At 46.1% G+C, this 20,315-nt stretch overlaps 2 protein-coding genes across 2 annotated transcripts in view; one reads left to right on the top strand and one right to left on the bottom strand.

The window, feature by feature from the left end:
- The window catches only part of slc38a7 (solute carrier family 38 member 7), a 32,947-nt gene extending 28,801 nt beyond the window's left edge, over positions 1-4,146 (top strand). The window contains exons 9-11 of the mRNA XM_043707366.1: positions 74-267; positions 2,328-2,382; positions 3,230-4,146. Coding sequence (XP_043563301.1) covers positions 74-267; positions 2,328-2,382; positions 3,230-3,332 — 352 coding nt within the window. The 3' untranslated portion in view covers positions 3,333-4,146. The remainder of the gene's footprint in view (positions 1-73; positions 268-2,327; positions 2,383-3,229) is intronic.
- A 9,245-nt stretch (positions 4,147-13,391) lies between these two features.
- LOC122558590 (lysosomal protective protein-like) overlaps positions 13,392-20,315 on the bottom strand; it is a 25,673-nt gene continuing 18,749 nt past the window's right edge. The window contains exons 9-11 of the mRNA XM_043707363.1: positions 18,151-18,313; positions 16,996-17,085; positions 13,392-14,529 (exon numbers count right to left, since the gene is read on the bottom strand). Coding sequence (XP_043563298.1) covers positions 14,446-14,529; positions 16,996-17,085; positions 18,151-18,313 — 337 coding nt within the window. The 3' untranslated portion in view covers positions 13,392-14,445. The remainder of the gene's footprint in view (positions 14,530-16,995; positions 17,086-18,150; positions 18,314-20,315) is intronic.

The following is a 20,315-nucleotide window of genomic DNA, read 5'->3' as shown; positions in this document are numbered from 1 at the left end:
ACCCCCTTGCAATGCCTCCATCTCCCTCCCTTTGCTCTCTCCCCATCACGTTCTTGCTCTTCCCTCACTGCAGGTCTGTGATTGAAGGCCTTTGGGTCCGTTACATGGGGGAAGACGTGGACCTGTCCCGGGAACGCCGCCGCCGGCTGCTGCAGACCCTTGTCTGGTTCTTCCTCACCCTGGTCCTGGCGCTGTTCATCCCAGACATTGGGAAAGTGATCTCTGTGATTGGGGGATTGGCCGCCTGCTTCATCCTCGTCTTCCCAGGTGGAGTAGCTCGGGATGGGGACGGGCCTGCACGGTATTCGGGGGGCTTTTGACCAGAGGGGAAGGAGTGGTGCTGGCTGAGAGAGGAGAGGAGAGGAAAGATAGCGGTGCTCAGGGGATGTGCCCACATTGCTGTTAAATCGGTGTGTGGGTTCAGCATGTCCTCTCACTGAAGATGGTGGTGAGGCTGCTACATGATTGCTTGCCTGGAAGTGGGCTGTGCACACTGTTGTTGACTGAGACGCAAGTTCAAAAACCATCATTGCAAGCTTAAACTCAGTTCATTCAATAAAAAATTGAAATTAGAAGTTAGTCTGAGTAATGATGAACATCATAGTATTGATTGTTGGAAAAACATATCTAGTTTGCCGATACCTTTGAGGGAAGGAAGCTGCTGTCCTTATCCAGTCTGGCCTACATGTGATTCCTGACCCACTGCAAAATGGCAGATCTTCAATGGCCATAAAGCTCAAGCAAGTTAGATTGGAGCGCCTTGTGGTTAAGCTGTGTTGATATTGGGTAGGAACACTCTGTAGTTTTGTAGGGAGGTGGTGAAGAGGCAAATGGCACACATTTGAAGGTGACATTAAATGGAAGCCCCATCAGTTCTCCGGTGAGGAGCCCATGTCACTGTTCAAAGAAGGGCAGCAGAATCTTCTACCCTCATTACTATATCTATTATTCTGTTAAGTTTTCCCGTCGAGTTAAGTTATTCTAAGTTCTTCTTTCTTTTAACTATACTACTTAGAGTCATAGAGATGTACAGCATGGAAACAGATCCTTTGGTCCAACCTGTCCATGCCGACCAGATATCCCAACCCAGTCCAGTCCTATTTGCCATCATTTGGCCCATATCCCTCTAAACCGTTCCTATTCATATATCCATCCAGATGTCTTTTAAATGCTGTAATTGTACCAGCCTCCACCAGTTCCTGTGGCAGCTCATGCCATACACGCACCACTCCCTGCGTGAAAAGGTTGCCCCGTAGGTCCCTTTTATATCTTTGCCCTCTCGCCGTAAACCTCTAAATCTGGACTCCCCCACCCCAGGGAAAAGACCTTGCCCATTTATCCTATCCATGCTCCTCATGATTTTATGGAATAAATTGTTTTGCTTCATGCAGTTTGACCAGTCGAGTTGCATTTAGAACACAACACTTTACATTTACCTTTGAAGTAAGAGAAAGTCAGGGTCTGGGCTACCTTTTCCAAATATTTTGAGGGGTCGAGTCTGGTCCATAACAATTTATTCATGGGATGTAGGCATTGCTGGCTAGGCCAGCATTTATTGCCAATCCCTCATTGTCCACAGAGCAGTTAATAGTCAACCAAATGGCTGTAGGTCTGGAGTCATTTGTAGGCCAGACCAGGTAAGGACTTTCCTAAAGGACATTAGTGAACCAGGTAGGTTTTCCTGACAATCGACATGGATTCATGGTCATCATTAGACTCTCAATTCCAGGTTGTTTTTTTTTGTTTTGTCTATCGAATTCAAATTCCACCATTTTGCCATGGTGGGATTCAGACCTGGGTCCCGAGAACTTTACCTGGGTCTCTGGATTACCAGTCCCAACAATTATCCCATTAAGCCATCGCCTTCCCCAGATTCTGTTCTGAGTGGGAATGTTTTTCTCGTCTATCTACTTTCATCAGCCCCCTCATGGCTTTGAAAACCTCTATCTGATCTGATTTTAGCCTTCCCATCTTCAAGAAAAATGGTCACTATCTCTTCAATCTATCCCCAAAACTGAAGTTTCTCATCCCTGGAGCCGTTCTTGTGTAAATCACCACTACTTTCTCCCCAGCACAATCAGTCCTTACTAGTGTACCTAGAACGGTCCGCAGGACTCCAGCTGAGGTCTAACAAGTATCTTACACAAGTTCGAGATCATTTACTCTTGTAGTCTGTCCTTGTTAATAAAGTTGAGGATACAGTATGCTTTATCAGACAGGGCAATCAGAATCACACCACAGGGTGTGCAGAAAGAGGTTTCCATGTACAACAAGTCATTGTGGTCTCATATGCATGCAAATCAATTAATGCCATGTTGTCTGTTTAGGACTCTGCCTGATTGAAGCAAAGTTAGCAGAGATTCAGCATGTCGATTCCAGCAGGTAATCCCTGACTGATGAACATTTGCAGAGTGAGAAACACAGCCTTGGACTGTGGGGAGCGTGGAGCAGTCTGTGAGGGGAGGGGGAGGTAACTGTGGGGATCAGGGAGAGTGCGTACTGTGGGTAGGTGGGGTGGGGAGGCACGGTTACTGCGGGCACCAGGGAATAGAGGGAAATATTGTGAGGAGGGGGCGTACGTCGGGAATGGTGGAGCGGGGGGGTTACTGTGGGAACCGGGCAGGGTGTGGAGGGAGATGGCGGTAGGGATAGTGCAAGCGACTGGGGTGTGGGGAGCAGGGAGCTTGGGGGGGTGGGTCTTGATGGTTGTGGCTTTGGACAGTGCTATTTAAAAGTCTTTAGTGAATTCCTGCACTGCGTCTTGTAGATCAGACACACTGCTGCTCCTGAGTGTCGGTGGTGGAGGGAGTGTTGTAGGTACTGAGTTGGGGAGCCAGTCAAGTGGGCTGCTCTGTACTAGATATAACAATAATAACGATAATGTTATCATGCCAATAGTAATGCCATTGAATATCCAAGACAGATAGTGAAATTCTGTCTTTTTGGAGATAGTTGCCTGGCACTTGTGAATGTTACCTGAAAGCTATCAGTTCATGTCTGAACGTTGTCCATATCTGGGATGTGCTCACAGACTGCTTCAGCATCTGAGAAGCTCTTTACTGGAGAAGGTCTAAACCTGTGCCAGAAGATGGGATATCTTGGCGGTTTGATGGCTAACTGCGTTCATTCCTTTGTCGACTTGACCCTGGTTTTACCGTGTATGTGTGTTGCACTGGTTTTCCAATGGGTTTCTGTTCTTTAACAGCAATGTCTCTCTGTCTCACTCCAGCTGGTGGGCCTCAGTGCTGTGCGGGATCTTCATGGTGTGCGCAGGAGCTTTCATCTTTGGCCAGAGTACGGTGAACTCTATCTACCAGGACCTCCGTAACTGAGCCCCAGTTCCCGCAGCCTCCTCTTCATCCTCTTGCGATGTTTTCCACACCAGGCTGGTGGCCAGCTGATGCAGTCCGAAGCGCTTTGAACTGAAGCTCCAATGAAATGTTTACACGGACTCTGCTAAGGCCTGCCAGCCGGGACACAACTACAATTCCCTCTGCTGTCGGAGGATCAGAGTCCGCAATAACCCTTGGTGCTCTGGCATTTACTGTTCGGAGTGTCGCAATCCTGGTGATTCTGCCACTCTCTTGTTTGTCACTGATTTTTTTTTTTGTCTAAACCTTGAGGACCTCTGCTTCACTGTGTCATGGAGCTGATGACCCTGCGCTGTCCTGGCTGTGATCACAGGAGAGTTTGGGGCATCCTTTGGAAATAACTCCCCAGAAGGTCTGGTGCAGCGCAGCAACCCAGATTCTCCTTTTTTTTTTGAAAGCTGCTCCCCTACTTGATCAGAGATTTGTGAGACTTTGGTGCAGGAACTAACCGGTGACCATTCTCTTTCCAGAAAGTGGTTTGTTTGTTCTATTTCTCCTGAGCCCTCCCATTTGTCACGAGATTTTTCTATCCCAGCGGGCGAGACTCCCTACCAGATTTCGGTTTCCAGCTCAGCACCAAGTGGAGATGAGTGGGTTTCTGAATGTTTCCTTTCTGCTTGTGGTTGAACTGAGCCCTTGGTGTCCAGCCTCCCGTTCCAATGTGTGTGTTTATGGTTGTATAAAGTGAGATGATTGTTCAAAATGTTTGCCAACAACTGCTCATGGTGAGATTTTTAACATCCATTCCTGATTAAATATCGTGGTCATTCTGTCAGTGCAAGAATACTTGCTTAAGAACAACAGAACAGGCTCAAGGGGCTGAATGGTCCCAAATTCAGTCGGTTGTAACTCTTTTGCCTAAATCTTGGGATGGTCTGTAGTGACCCAGTGTTCCCATGAGTGGGACGGGAGCATTGCCAGTGAAATGGTTGAAGGCGGGAGGAAGTTCTGATTTGTGGTGGTTGAACAGTGGGGCAGGTTTGGTTTTAATGCCACACAATAGGAGTGCTCCAGATTGTCGATGCTGGGTGTGGGTGGGTGGCTGTTTTCAGTGAGGCCTCTCCTCTAAAAGCCCCTGAGCCCCCAGTCAGCTGGTCTGTCTCTGTCCCCACCATGGGACTCTCTCTCAAAGGTAACAACTGAAAATCACTGCCACCTAATTGTTCTTGATTTTTTGTAAGCTTTTACTGGGTTCATCTCCTTTCAGAAGTAACTGTGCTTCAAAATAATTCTCAGAACAGGAACCTTTAGCCATTTTTCCCATCTTTTCAAAATGCTCTAAATTCTAAACATATATTTGACAGAGCCGGTACACTGCCTGAGTGGATATCCTCCAGATGAAGTCCTTGTCTGCCTATTCCAGCTGATTGCACAGGGATATTTGTTTTTTGCTAAACTAAGAGCTGTCTTATTCAAACTGCAAATCAGCTGCACAAGCCTGAGAGATCCACACTCTCTACTGAGGTAGCCCAACACAACCAATGCTCAAAAACTCAGTGACGATTCCTCTATAACTACTCTCTTTAATATCCAGTCTATTATCCTCACCACCTCCGCTTTCTCCAATTCTGTCCTTCACCAAATTCCTTCACCCTTTCGTTGGCTGATTTGTATTCCGCTGTCTGGAAGCTCAGCTCTAGAATTCCCATGCCTCCCCTCTCTTTCAGACGGTCTTTGACCAAGGCCCCTCACACCTCTGTGTTACTCAGTTTCAGAATTTGCCTGATGACTGATCCTGTGAAACCCCTTGGAATGTTTTGCTACTTGTAGGGGCTATGCAAATGCAAGTAACCCTCCATGAGCTGGGTGGAGAAGGGAATGCAGGGTGTTCATAGAATCCCTACAGTGTGGAGACAGGCTCTTCGACCCAACAAGTCCACACCGACCCTCCAAAGAGTAACCCACCCAGACCTGTTCCCCTACCCTATTATTCTACAATTACCCCTGACTAATGGACCTAGCCTACACATCCCTGAACACTATATGGTCAATTTAACACGGCCAATTCACCTAACCTGCACATCTTTGGACTGTGAGACGAAACCAGTAGGAAGATGTTATGTAAGGAGCCTAAGTGAATTTTTGCAGTTCTTAAAGATGGTACATACAATGATGAGTGAATATTGAAGATGGTGAATGTGGTGCCAAGCACGTGGGCTCTCTTGTCCAGGATAATGTCTAATTTCCTGAGTGTTGTCAGAGTTTAACTCATCCAGGCAAGTAGGTAAGTAAGTTTAACTCATCCAAGTAAGTATTCCATCACACTCCTGACTTGTGCCTTGTGAATGGTGGACAGGTTTTGGGGAGTCAAGAGAGTGGATCTTGTAGAAACATATAAAATTATGAAGGGAAGAGAAAATAAAAGCAGGGAGGTTGTTTCCACTGGCGGATGAAGCTAGGGCTCGGGGGCAAAGATTGAGGGCTGAGATGAAGAGGAACTTCACCACCCAAAGGGTTGTGAATCTGTGGGATTCCCTGCCCAGTGAAGTAATTGCGGCTACCGCATTGAATGCTTTTAAGGCAAAGATAGATATTTGAACAGTCAAGGAATTGGTGAGCGGGTGGGTAAGTGGAGCTGAGCCCATGGCGAGATCAGCTAGGATCTTATTGAATGGTGGAGCAGGATCAACAGGCCAGCCAGCCTATTCTTCCTATTTCTTGTGTTCTTGAGTCAGGAGGTGAGTTTCTTATCAAAGAATTCCTTGCTTCTGGCCTGCTCTTGTAGTCAGTGTTTAAGCAGGTTGTTCAGTTCAGTCCAGAGTCTAGTCAATGGTAACTCTCAGGATGTTGATAGTGGGGGGGGGCTTGAAGGATTTCATTGAAGTCAAGAGTGATGAATTCTCTCTTGTTGGAGATCGTCATTGCCAGGTATTTGTGTCGTATGAATGTTATTTGCCACTTGTCGACCAGGCCTAGAGTTCCTGACTGCTAGTCACTGATCCATTGGTCAGCATAACTTATTGGAGAAAGTAAGGACTGCAGATACTGGAGATCAGAGTCAAACAGTGTGGCACTGGAAAAGCACAGCCAGTCAGGCAGTATCCAAGGAGCAGGAGTGTCGATGTTTCAAGCATAAGCTCTTCGTCAGGAATGTGGGCTGAGAGATAAATGGGAGAGGGTTGGGGCTGGGAGGAAGGTAGCTGGGAATGGTGGATGAAGGTGGGGGAGAAGCTGATAGGTCAGAGAGGAGGGTGGAGCGGATAGGTGGGAAGGAAGATGGACAGGTCATGAGGGCAGTGTTGAGCTGGAAAGTTGGAACTGGGATGAGGTGGAGGGAGGGGAAATGAGGAAACTGGTGAAGTCCATATTGATGCCCTGGGATTGGAGGGTCCCGGGGCAGAAGATGAGGCATTCTTCCTCCAGGGAGTGATGGAGGATCTGCATGTCCTTGGCGGAGTGAGATGGGCACTTTAAGTCTTCGGCCACAGGGCGGAGTGGGTTGGTTAATGCAGGTGTCCCGGAGATGTTCTCTGAAGCGCTCTGCAAGTAGGCATCCTTTCTCCCCAATGTAGAGGAGACCACATCGGGGGCAACGGATAAAGTAAATGACCGTGTGATAAAACTCTGATGATGTGGAAGGCTCCTTTGGTCCTTGGACAGAGGTGAGGGGGGGGAGGTTTGGGTGCAGGTTTTGCAATACCCGCGGTGGCAGGGGAAGATGTCGGGAGGGGACAGTGGGAGGTGTGAACCTGACAAGGGAGTTGCAGAGGGAATGCAGATAGGGGTAGGGAGGGAAATATATCTCTGGTGGTGGAGTCTATTTGTAAGTGGCAGAAATAGCAGAGGATGATGTGCTGTATACTGAGGTTGGTGGGGTGAAAGTGAGGACAAGGATGGTTCTGTCCTTGTTGCATTGGGAGGGATGGGGCTCAAAGGTGGAGGTGCGGGAAGTGGATGAGATGCACTGGTGGGCATCATCGACCACATGAGAGGAGAAATTGCGGTCTTTGAAAAAGGAGGCCGTCTGGTGTGTTCTGTGGTGGAACTGGACCTCCTGGGAGCAGATGAGGCAGAGGAATAAGGGAGGCAGGGTGGGAGGAGGTATAGTCCAGATAGCTATGGGAGTCGGTGGGTTTGTAGAAGATGTCCGTGTTGAGTCGGTCACCATTGAGGGAGATGGAGAGGTACAGGAAGGAAAGGGAGGTGTCTGAGATGGTCCTGGTGAATTTAAGGTTGGGCTGGAATGTGTTGAACTGTTCAACCTTGTGGGAGCACAAGGTAGCACCGATGCAGTCATCAGTGTAGCATAGGAAAAGGTGGGGAATGGTGCCGACGTAACTACGGAAGATGGCCTCTTCCACGTACCCGACAAAGCAGCAGGCATAACTGGGGCCCATGCGGGCACCCATGGCTACCCCATTTGGTCTGGAGGAAGTGGGAGGATTCAAAGCAGAAATTGAGCGTGAGGACCAGTTCAGCCAAATTAATGTGTGTCAGTTGAAGGGTATTGGTGGGGATGCAGGGAGAGGAAGAAACAGGGCTTAGAGGCCTTGGTCTTGGTGGATGGAGGTGCATTGAGACTGGATGTCCCTGGTGAAGATGAGGCGTTGGGGGGGCCAGAAGAATGAATGTCTTGGAGGAGGTAGAGAGTGTGGGTGGTGGTGCCTTCAATGTTATGTGGGGAGTTCCTGGACAAGGGGGGGTGGGAGGAGATAGGACAGTATCAAGGTATTGGAGACCAGCATTAAGTCAGTGATGTATTGGAGTTGATATCCTTCAGGTGAGGCTCTATCTGATTCTAGCTGAATGTTGTACCACATGGCCTCCTCCCAGCAGCAGCTGTTATGACCAGTCTCTACCTGAGGCTATTGAAGCTGTTACATTCCCTATGATGTGGAAACGGGCCCTTCAGCCCACCAAGTCCACACCAGCCCTCCAAAGCGTAAGCCACCCAAACCCATTCCCCTACCTTATATTTACCCCTGACTAAGGCACCTAACACTAGGCAATTTAGCATGGCCAATTCACCTAACCTGCACATCTTTGGACTATGGGAGGAAACACGGGGAGAATGTGCAAACTCCACACAAACAGTCGCCTGAGGTAGGAATCGAACCAGAGTCCCTGGCGCTGTGAGGCAGCAGTGCTAACCACTGTGCCACCTTAAACAGAGTGACCCAAATTGTCAAACTCCTGGGTGAGGAGCAATGACTGGCTCCCCTTCTTTATTCACATACACAAATGTGAGGTGATTTCAAAAAAATAAAAACTAAAGGAAGGTATACTGAAGTGTCCAAGTGCCATGGGGGAGTAGGCAGTGGAATGTTGTGGCCATTAGTTTGGAGGGTCCCAGTAGTACTGATGCTGGTGGGTGAGTTATAACTGGCCTGCATTCTCCATTCTTGTTTATTCCTGAATGAGAGAAGGACCAACACGTCTCCTGCACAGACTGCTGTCTTCCCCCATCATTGTTAACAATCTGCCTTTGCTCACAGGGCATTACAGTTCACTTTGTAATTTGTTTCTCCCTCTTCAAGACCCTCTCTTTGAAACTACATTGACAAGTGTCAGGTGTGATATTCGCTACACATGTTGGTCCTCAATAATCAATGATTGTCACCACCTTTACAACAACAACAAGTCAACATTGGAGATCGGGGAATCTGGCTTTCTCAAGCTTTAATGATGGTACATATTGTATGGACACTTGAGCCTCATTTGTAATTTCATCATGCCACCATACTGGGGGTGAGAAGGGCTGTGTTCTGGATGGGCCGATGACGTCTTGCAGAGTATAGCCCTTACTATCGTCTCTTCTATCCCTCGGTTATTTCAAGTGCAATGTTTTGGAAAATTCAGCCCCGCTCAGCATCAAAAGGCCATGTGTTAATGTTCCACTTTTGAGAGTTGAACACTGAACTTGACTTTAATTTCAATGCTGAGAGAATACTGTACTGCTGGGGATGCTCTCTTTTGGATGAAACGTTAATCGGAGGCTTTCTGTGTCCCCTTAAGTGCATGTAAAAAAAAAACTTGGCACTTTGTCAGAACATATAGGCACAAGCAAAGGAGCTGATTAATCGGGCGATTTGAGAAGAAAAATCTACTTGTTACTAATCTCCACTTTAGAGTTAATCGTAAAGCTTCATTTCTAAAACCATCAAATACTGGAGAAACTTGACAGTTCTGTGGAGACAGAAACAGACAAAGCAAAGAAAGCCCCAGACTATATCTCCCTCAATAACAGTTTTTCCTGTGTTCGCAAAATAGCACGAGTGAGGGTTCTGCTGGGGAGCACAATCAGAGTCCAGCTGCACGAGGAGGGAAGAGAAGGAGAACTCGTGATGGGACACACAATAGAGAGGGGGAGAGATAAGCATTTCTGTGTCCGCACGTGTGATTCCATGCTTGTGTATTGCCTTGCTGGGTCAAGGGTATCACTGGCTACAGGGCATTCTGAAAGGGGAGGGTGAACAGTCCGAGATAATGGTTCATGTATGGACCAACGACATAGGTAGAAAGAGGGTGAGGTGCTGCAGCAAGAACTTAGCAGATTGCAAAGCTGAGCCTTGAATGTTGCAGTCTCTGTATTACTGGTGCCTTGAATGAGTGAGTATAGGAGTAGACCGATAGAGCAGATGCGTGTGTGGCTGCCAAGTTATTTCTGGACTGTTGGGTCTGGTTTTGATGGAAGTTTAAAATAATTTGACAGTGGAAGTGCTGCACTAAGGGGTGATGCACAGGCAAGTGTCGAGCAGCCCAGTCAGTCTGGCAGGCAAAGCTTATATAGTCGAGGCACAAGGGAGCTTGGCAAGGTTGGATGGTATTTATTTTAATACAAGGTGCTTTGCAAGTGAGGAAGAAGAGTTACTGTTGTCGAGTTACATGGAGACATGGTCAAAGATGGGACAGGACTGGCAGCACAATATTCTAACATATAGAATCTCTGAGGTGGAGGGGAGGCAGAATCCAATTTGATTAAGGAATTGGTTACTGCAATAAGGAGAGATGAGGTCTCAGAGGATTCCTCAATTGAGACAATATGAATAGAACTGAAAAGGGAAGCAGTTTCATTGTTTGGAATGTACAATGGACAGGGAGGGAGACTTAGAGGGGGAGATATCAAGGCAAATTTCAGCGGAGAATAAAAATAATAGGGCAATAATTATGATGGAGGGAAAGTGGTTGATGAAGCAGCTGAAGATGGTTGAAAGTGGGTGGCACGGTGGCACAGTGGTTAGCACTGCGATTTCCTCCCACATTCCAAAGATGTGCAGGTCAGGTGAATTGGCCATGCTAAATTGCCCGTAGTGTTAGGTAAGGGGTATATGTAGGGGTATGGGTGGGTTGCGCTTCGGTGGGTCGGTGTGGACTTGTTGGGCCGAAGGGCCTGTTTCCACACTGTAATGTAATCTAGCCCAGGACACTACCGTGAGGAACTCCTGCAGAGATGTCCTGGAGTTAAGGTGATTGACCTTGCAACAACCACAACCATCTTCCTATGTACCAGGTATGACTCCAACCACTGGAGGTTTTGCCCCCGATGCCACAGTCAGTTGAATGTAGCTTTGATGTTAAAGACTGTCACACTCACTTCACCTCTGCAATTCAGTTATTTTGTTCATGTTCTGACCAAGACCAAGTGAGGTCAGGAGGTAGGTGACCCTGATGGAACCCAAACTGGGCATCTCTGAACAGGATATTGCTGAGGAGGGGCTGCTTGATAGTACTGTTGATGACACCTTCCATCACTTAGAGTCATGGAGATGTACAGCACAGAAATAGACCCTTCATTCTAACTCATCCATGCTGACTAGGTGTCCTAACTGATCTAGTCCCATTTGCCAGCACCCGGCCCATATCCCCCTCAACCCTTTCTATTCATGTATCCATCCAGATGCTTTTAAATGCTGTAATTATGCCAGTGTCTTCCACTTCCTTTGACAACTCATTCCAAACATGCACCTCCGTCTGTGTGAAAAAGTTGTCCCTTCGGTCCCTTTTAAATTTTTCACTCTCATCTGAACCCTATGCCCTCTAGTTCTGGACTCCCTGACCCCAGGGAAAAGACCTTGGTATTTACCCTATTAATGCTGCTCATGATTTTATTAACCTCTATAAGGTCACCCCTCAGCCTCCGACACTCCAGGGAAAACACCCCCAGCCTATTTAGCCTCTCCCTATAGCTCAAGCCCTCCAACTCTGGCAACATCCTTGTAAATCTTTTCTGAACCCTTTCAAGTTTCACAACATTTTTCTGATAGGAAAGAGACCAGAATTGCATACAATATTCCAAAAGTGGCCTCACCAATGTCCTGTACAGCTGCAATGTGACCACCCAACTTCTATACTTGATGCTCTGATCAATAAAGGAAAGCATATCAAATGCCCTCTTCACTATCCTATCTACCTGCGACTCTACTTTCAAGGAGCAATGAACCTGCACTCCAAGATCTCTTTGTTCAAGACCTTACCATTAAGTGTATAAGTCCTGCCCTGATTTGCTGTTCCAAAATGCAGCACCTCTCATTTATCTAAATTAAGCTCCATCTGCCACTTCTGATCAAGATCCTGTTGTACTCTGAGGTAACCCTCTTTGCTGTCCACTACACCTCCAATTTTTGTGTCACCTGTAAACTTACTAACTATACCTCCTATGCTCACATCCAAATCATTTATGGAAATAAAGAAATGTAGTCGACCCAGCACTGATAATTGTGGCACACCACTGGTCACTCCAGTCCAGTCTGAAAGGCAACCTTCCACCACCATCCTCTGTCTTCTACCTTCAAAAGAGTTCTATATCCAAATGGCTAGTTTTCCCTGTATTCCATGTGATATAACCTTGCTAATCAGTCTGCCATGGAGAACCTTGTCTTACTGAAGTCCATACAGACCACGTCCAGTGCTCTGCTCTCAATTCTTTCTGTTACATCTTCAAAAAAATTCAATCAAGTTCATGAGACATGATTTCCTGTGCACAAAGCCATGTTGACTATCTCTAATCAGTCCTTGCCTTTCCAAATACATGTATATCCTGTCCCTCAGGATTCCCTCCAACAACTTGCCCACTACCGACGTCAGACTCACTGGTCTATAATTCCCTGGCTTTTCCTTACCACCTTTCTTAAACAGTGGCACCACGTTTGCCAACCTCCAGTCTTCCGCCACCTCACCTGTGACCATCGATGATACAAATATCTCAGCAAGAGGCCCAGCAATCCCTTCTCTAGCTTCCCACAGAGTTCTAGGGTACACCTGATCAGGTCCTGGGGATGTATCTTCATGTACTAATGATTGAGAGTCGACTGATGGGGCAGTAATTGGCCAGGTCGGATCTGTCCTGCGTACTGTGTACAGGACATACCTGGGCACGTTTCCACATTGTGGGGTAGGTGCCGGTGTTGAAACTCTACCGGACCAGCTTCACTTGCAGAGTAGGAGTTCTGGAGTTTATATGTTCAGCAACATTGCCAGGGTTTATAGCCTTTGCAGTATCTTGTGCCTCCACCCATTCCCTTGATATCACCTGGAGTGAATCAAATTGGCTGAAGACTGGTGCCTGTAATGCTGGGGACCACTGGAGGAGACTGAGATGGCTATTCCACTCAGCCTTATCTTTTTGCCCTGATGTGCTTGCCTCCCCCATCATTGAGGATGGGGATATTTGTGGAGCCGCCTCCAGAGTTGTTTAGTTATCCACCGCCATTCCTGACTGGATGCAGCAGGACTGCAGAGCTTGGATCTTATCTGTTAATTGTGAGGATTGCTTCGCTCTGTCAAAGGCTTGCTTCTTGTCCTGTTTGGTAGCTTCACCAGTTTGACACCTCATTTTTTAGGTATGTCTGGTGCTGCTCCTCGTCTGCCCTCTTGCAGTCTCCATTGAGCCACGGTTGATCCCCCTGGCGGGATGGTAATGGTAGAATGGGGGATGCGCCGGGACATGAGATTGCAGGTTGTGCTGGAGTATAGTGCTCCTGTTCAAAGTCAGTCCCATTTTGCATGGTGATAGTGCCTACAACACATGGAGAGTATTCTCAATGTGAAGGTGGGACTCTGTGCAGTGGTCACTTTATTTGAAATGTCATTGTGCTTCAGAATATCCTGTTCTGCCTCCCCCCTCCACCCCACTCTCCTACAAACATGTGGCATGGGAGGAGAAGGTATCAGGGGGGCTACAGCATGCAGTAATCCAAGCAGCTCACACTTTTCAGAATTCAATAGGCAGCTGTAAAGGTCACTGAAGTCAGGTCTGAGCTGGGTGTGAGAGTGTGACACAGACAGAGGATGTGCTCCTGTGTTCATGCAGCTCTGATCTCTTGGGCTGAGAGAGATCACACCTGTCCCATAATGCCATAGTCAAGCCTGATCCTCCCCTGGTGTTCCCCAGTGCCCCCCTCAGAAAGCTGAACACAGCAGTTTTGTCCACCTTTACAGGGAAGAAACTGAGAGATTAAAAACTGAAAAAGACTCTTTCTGAAGGAGATAGTTATTTATTCAGTGGTCTCAAACCTTTGAAAGATTGATTATAAAGCTCCCTTGGGGACATTCGACATTCCAATGATTAGCAATCCCGAAATTACAGAAACGCTTCATTCCAAAATGGGATTTTTACATTAAAATAGCAACAGCACTCAGCCAGGATGGAGAACCTGCTGAGGGAATTTCACCCTGAAACATGGGCATTAGCAGTATTAAAGATAGTCCTGGTAACACTGACCAGGGTTACTTTAATAGCTCCAGGAATTCTGAGAGCCCCTTTTGAGCAGACTGCCATCAGTAAAGGAAAGCATTGCTCTCTAACACCTCTATTTATATAACCGTGGACTAGTCAGACCGCCCTGCACATTGTTTGGAGCTGTTGCTCAATCATGTTGGTTATCTTACATGTACAGATTAAGAGCAAATGCAGATGATTCTCTGAATTACCAGAAACAGCTCTTCTTTAACTAGTATTGTTTTTTTTTCTCTCATTGAGGTATTTTCAGTTTGGTTTTCTTTTGTCTCAGTTTGGTGCTGCTTGTTTTGCTCTCTGGGCTACAATAAAAATCCCATTTTGTGCGTGAGAGAAAAGGTGAAAAACATGCACAACAAAGTAGCAAGAGAAGGCTGTCTAGTCAAGGCAGCAGCCTCATCAGTATGCGGAGTTAGACAGGAAAGATTCAAACATCTTCAAAGCTCGTTTTGGTGCCCACTGTGGTACCATGTGTCCAGCCCCCTGAGAAAACAAGAGAAAGAAAAGATTAGGATCAATGGCCATCAACATCACGCTGGTAACTCCAGACTCCAATATCATCTTAATTGCCCTCTCTGAAATATAAACATCCCATAATAACCAAGGTCCAGGACATCTGGTTGCTGGGTACTGGATCAGTGATGTCATAACAGTCCCATGATTCTTTGCCTGAATATTGTAACATCACAATGTCGACAATATTTTCTGATATGCGTGTTGCCACGCCAACCAGCTACCCAATATTCAGACACAAATCTGATCATAGCTGTCACTGTGTTGTCTGATGTCCAATCAGTTTGGTCCTCTCTATTTGTTGAGAGACTTTCTGATCAAACTATTCATTGAGAATTCTGGGTGAAGGATGTCTTACAGGACATCAGCACCTAAGCTGGGAGAGTGGGAACAAAGTTGCAGAAAACTGAGAGCCAGTGAACCCCTAGAGTTTTCAGGAGTACAAAACTACAGGAGGCGAGGGTCCCTGCAGATCAAGAGAAATGTTCACTTGTAACATCACAAGTCAACTAGGGCTGCACAATAATTGGCAAACTTGCAACAAAGTGAGAGTAAGAATTAAAAGAGATAGCAAAGGATGTGGTTATTAACTGTGAGTATGAAATGCGTGGAGGGAATTGAGTCAGGGATGAAGGGCTGGTTGTTGTCATCTAAATAGCTCCTTCAAGCTTTGTGAAGTTCAGGAATTACAAATCTTATTCATAAGTATATGATGGAGACACAATGTTGGCAAACTTCAGCTGGATCTCTCCCTGCTGTGAAGTTGGCATGGTAGGCTATGGAGTCACACTGCACGCCCTAATTGGCACATTTCATTACAATTTTTTTTACTTCTTGTCATAATCCACTTGCCATTGATAATTTTAGTATCTGCATCACATATCAATACCATTAAATATCCACAGTCTTGCTTTCATTACGTCCAGGGCATTTGTTATAACCATGAACTTAATGGTGTCCTCCTGTCTGTGGCCTTACATTTGCTGACTCAAGTTGTGAAGGTTGTTACTGTTTGGAGCTCTTCCTTGAATAACAATTGTTGCCGGGACTTTGGTTTAGCACCTCTGCAACTAACTTGTGAAAGAGAATTCTAATCTGTTTATTTGTAAACAGTATATCTTAATATAACTCTCAGGTGGGGGTGATGGCCTAGTGGTATTATCGCTGGACTGTTAATCCAGTAAACCCAGGGAATGTCTTGAGGATCCGGGTTCGGATCCTGCCATGGCAGATGGTGGAATTTGAATTCAATAAAAATCTGGAATTAGGAGTCTAAGGATGGCCATGGATTGATTGTTGGAAAAACCCATCTGGTTCAATAATGTCCTTTAGGGAAGGGAACTGCCATCGTTATCTGGTTTGGCCTATATATGATTCCAGGCCCACAGCAATATGGTTGACTTTTAACTGCCCTCTGGGCAATTAGAAATGGACAATAAATACTACCCTAGTCCTCATCTCATGAATGAATTAAAAAAAACTAAAGGACGGATTTCAACAAAACTAGGTGTACAGACTGTGGCCCTAGGAAGAAATGATGAGGTTTTGACAGATCCAGATGACTGGGAGGTGGGGAAGTTGAGTTTTGTTTTAAAAATGTGTGGTTTGTTTTATTTGCAATGTCATGGGCTGTCTCAGCTGCTGTAGTGCTACCTGTAGTACTCAGCTGCCAATGGGTGAGCAGAGGTTTCAGGGCAGGTTGAAGGGTGTGGATTTCCTGTCAAGTCTCCTCATCGAGATTTGAAAATACATTTCTCCAGCTTTTTCGGAAAAGAGCATCAAGGAAGAGCTGCATCATTTTCATAATGTTAGGTTAAAACAGCCAGGCAGAGATACACACTTTAGTGAGTGCTGTCTTCACTTGTGTGTAACTGAAATTATCATTAACTGAAAAATATTAAAGTATATGGATTCACAGATCAGACATGATGTCACCGAATGGTTCAGGGTTGGAAAGGAGGATGTGAGCCAACTATCATTGGTCAGTCTGAGGTGAGGGGAAGTGGGATATCGTGAACAGTACTGAGGACCTCAGGGCAGGGTATCACGTGTCATTGTAAGATGGTTATCGGGGTCAGTGTAATATGGAAGGATGTCACAGGTCAGTGCAAGATAGGGGTTTGGTGAATCGGATGTCATTCGGTGTCATAAGAACAGGTCATCCCATTTATGGTTGTTGGGACTTGCTGGGTGTATCTTGGTGGTTGTGTGTCCCTTGCATTGCAACAAAGACTGCCCTTTGAAAGGACTTCGCTAAAACATGCAAAGATTGTGGACAAATACAAATCGTTGTCTCCCAGATAAATGTAACTGGTATTCAGTGATAAGTGGTCAGACTGCAGCCTATATCATTGTTAGTGTCACTGCAGATGCAAATTCCATGACTATTCTTGTGATCCTGTCAATTCTGAGTGAAAATTTGTACAAAGATGTTACCTTGACAGTCAGGAAGGTAAGGTTCTCGTATTGTTCATAGAACCCAGCGATCTGGTCATTGTAAATCCATGATTGATAGTCTTGGGTTTTCTGTCGGAAAATGGGGTTAGACAGTCATGTCGTTAATTATTCATTAGGAATGACACATCTATAACTCAGTTCTTACTGGAGTTTTCAGACAGAGCTCCCACCTTAATTGGAAACAGCTCAAAGTTATTTTTGCCCATATTAATGACCTAAATGAACCTTGCTCATAAACACAGTACTATATTACCCGACTGCTCCAGAATCTGCCCAGCAGTGAAAGAGGGGGAGTTCAGCAAATTAGATCAAGCACTCAGCATCTGTGCTCACAGCGCAGCAAGGTGCGAAAAATACAACCTTTACAGAAAATAGATTGTTTACCGTACTCTTCCCCCATCACTCCTCCCCGAAAGTGTTGACTCTAGCTTGGGTTCAGCTTCACAGTTCTAATACCTTTCTCGACACCACCAACCTTCATTGCCTCAACAGTCTCCAGGACAAAACTACTTATCGGCACCTTTACTATCCACTCCCTCCACCACCAACAATCAGTAGCAGCAGTGTGTACTAATACAAGATGCCCTGCAGAAATTCGCCCAAGATCCTCAGACGGCACCTTCCAAACCCATGACCACTTCCATCTAGAAGGACAAGGGGCAACAGATACATGGGAACACCACCCCCTTCAAGTTCTCTTCCACTCACTGTCCTGACATGGAAATATATCCCCTTCCCTTTGCTGTCACTGGGTCAAAATCCCAGCATTGCGGGTCTACCCACAGCACATGGACTGCAGCGGTTCAAGATGGCAGCTCGCCACCACCTTCTCAGGGGCAACTGGGGACGGTCAGTAAATGCTGGGCCCAGCCAGTGACACCAACATTCAGGAAAGAATTAATGAAACTCAGTTGACCTTTCACCCTCTCCCAAGCCAATCCAGCATCCACCCACCCACCCACTTTCCAGCAGGATTCAGTGATCTGCAGATGGAAACCCCCACCTATTTACACCCACCCCCAACCACTTAACTACCACCATCTCTAAAGCTTGTTCAGCTGCCTCACTGTAACAGTAATAATATCAAAACTGGAAAGGTACAAGGTATCAAGTATCGAATGGTAAGCCACGTACCCGTTGATTCAGCGACTTCACAAACCAGTTATCTCCCAGGAAGTTACAGGCCATGTCTGTGTCCCCATTGTAGACCAGCACTCGGAGACCCTTGCTGAGCAGTTGCAGATAGAAATTCTGCATACTGCTGTAGATGCGTTGGTAGTTTTCACTGACCACAGAACTGTAAGGGGAGAAGATGGGTGAGCTCTGGCTCGAAGAAATATGTCAAAGTCAACCTCAAGTTCTTAAGTTTAGCAAATTGAGATGTTCAAATTTAAAAGTATTCGTTAGACAAGGGGCAAAATGGAATTGAATTATAAATCAGTCACTGACTTATTGAATGACAATACAGGCTCAAAGTGCTGATTAGCAAAGATTAGCAGCACTACCCAAGATTTGTGGTATGGTGGCTCTGTGGTTAGCACTGCTGCCTCACAGCACCAGGGACCCAGGTTCAATTCCAGCCTCAGGTGACTGTCTGTGTGGAGTTCGCACATTCTCCCCGTGCCTGCGTGGGTTTCCTCCGGGTGCTCCAGTTTCCTCCCACAATCCAAAAATGTGCAGGTCAGGTGAATTGGCCGTGCTAAATTGCCCATAGTGTTAGGTGCATTAGTCAGGGATAAATACAGAATAGGGGAATGGGACTGGTTGGGTTATACTTTGGAGGGTCAATGTGGATTTGTTGGGCCAAAGGGACTGTTTCCACACTGTAGGGAATCTAATACTATTAATTGGAATAATGTAATACATTACTTTAACCTAAGCCAGATCAAATTAGTGAAAAATAGACCATTGGAAGTTTCTAATACACTCAAATGGAGTAGTTCCATATCTCAATTCTCTCATAACTCTTGTTTCCTGATCCTGGCTGAATCCTGGTGAATTTATACCAGGATTTAAACCACCATAGTCTTGTGGCTGTAGTGTGTCTTTAATCATAACCTGAAACTGCACAATGTGGTCCAACCATTGCTTTGTATAAATTGATCATCACCTCTTCACCCTTATTTATAAAATCTGATGACTTTTTTTACAATTGCTTTATCTATCTTTACGTGGTCACCTGGAGAATCATGTATTCAAATTCCCAATGGGTCTCTGTTTGTCCATATCCTTCACTGCCTTTGCATTGAGCATGTACCCATTAATCCTCAATTTCCCACTTAGAAATGTTGCCTCTTATCTAACAATATCAAGTCAAATTTTTCAGCTGCAAGTCCATCCACTAACTCAGATCAACGGGTAACAACAGTTCCAGCTGTATCTCTATGTCAATCATAACTCAACCAGTCAGCACCCTGTCATGTTGTATACATTGGTGCTCCCTTTCTAAGTTTAATTTCTTGCATCCCAGTCCTGATGAGTGCAAGCAAAAAGCTCTTACATTGTGTCTCTTTTCAGCAATGCTTAAGCTTTCTGGGTCCACTAAACGTCTTTCCCAATCCTTCACCATTTGTTGAATCATAGAATCCCTACAATATGGAAACAGGCCCGTCGCCCAACAAGTCCACACCGACCCTCCGAAGAATATCCCACCCAGACCCATTCCCCAGATTTACCCCTGACTAATGCACATAACTTATACATCCCTGAACACTATAGAACAATTTAGCATGGCCAATTCACCTGACCTGCACATCTTTGGACTGTGGGAGGAAACCGGAGCACCCGGAGGAAACCCACGCAGACACGGGGAGAATGTGCAAACTCCACACAGACAGTCACCCGAGGCTGGGATTGAACCTGGCTCCCTGGCGCTGTGAGGCAGCGGTACTAACCACTGAGCCACAAAAAATCTTACCTCGACATTAGCAAACAGGTGAATCTTCATCTCTATCCATGGGAATGAATGGATTGACTGTGTAATTTATCTCTACCAGATTTTCAACTTCCACTCAATCCCGCTCGAAGTGGATTGGTGTACTGGTTGTTTAATCGATTAATAGAAACATTTGCCTACAATTGAGGTTAAACCAATTTATCAAGAGACTATTTCAGTTGACACGCCAGTGCAGTACTGAGGGAGCTGAAAAATGTGTTGCTGGAAATGCGCAGCAGGTCAGGCATCATCCAAGGAGCAGGAGAATCGACGTTTCGGGCATAAGCCCTTCTTCAGGAATGAGGAAGGTGTGCCAAGCAGGCTAAGATAAAAGGTAGGGAGGAGGGACTTGGGGGAGGGGATT

This window comes from Chiloscyllium plagiosum, chromosome 17, assembly GCF_004010195.1.
Source record: "Chiloscyllium plagiosum isolate BGI_BamShark_2017 chromosome 17, ASM401019v2, whole genome shotgun sequence".
Taxonomy (NCBI): Eukaryota; Metazoa; Chordata; class Chondrichthyes; order Orectolobiformes; family Hemiscylliidae; genus Chiloscyllium; species Chiloscyllium plagiosum.
Note: the sequence above shows the minus strand (reverse complement) of the source record. Positions and strands in the feature narration are given on the sequence as shown.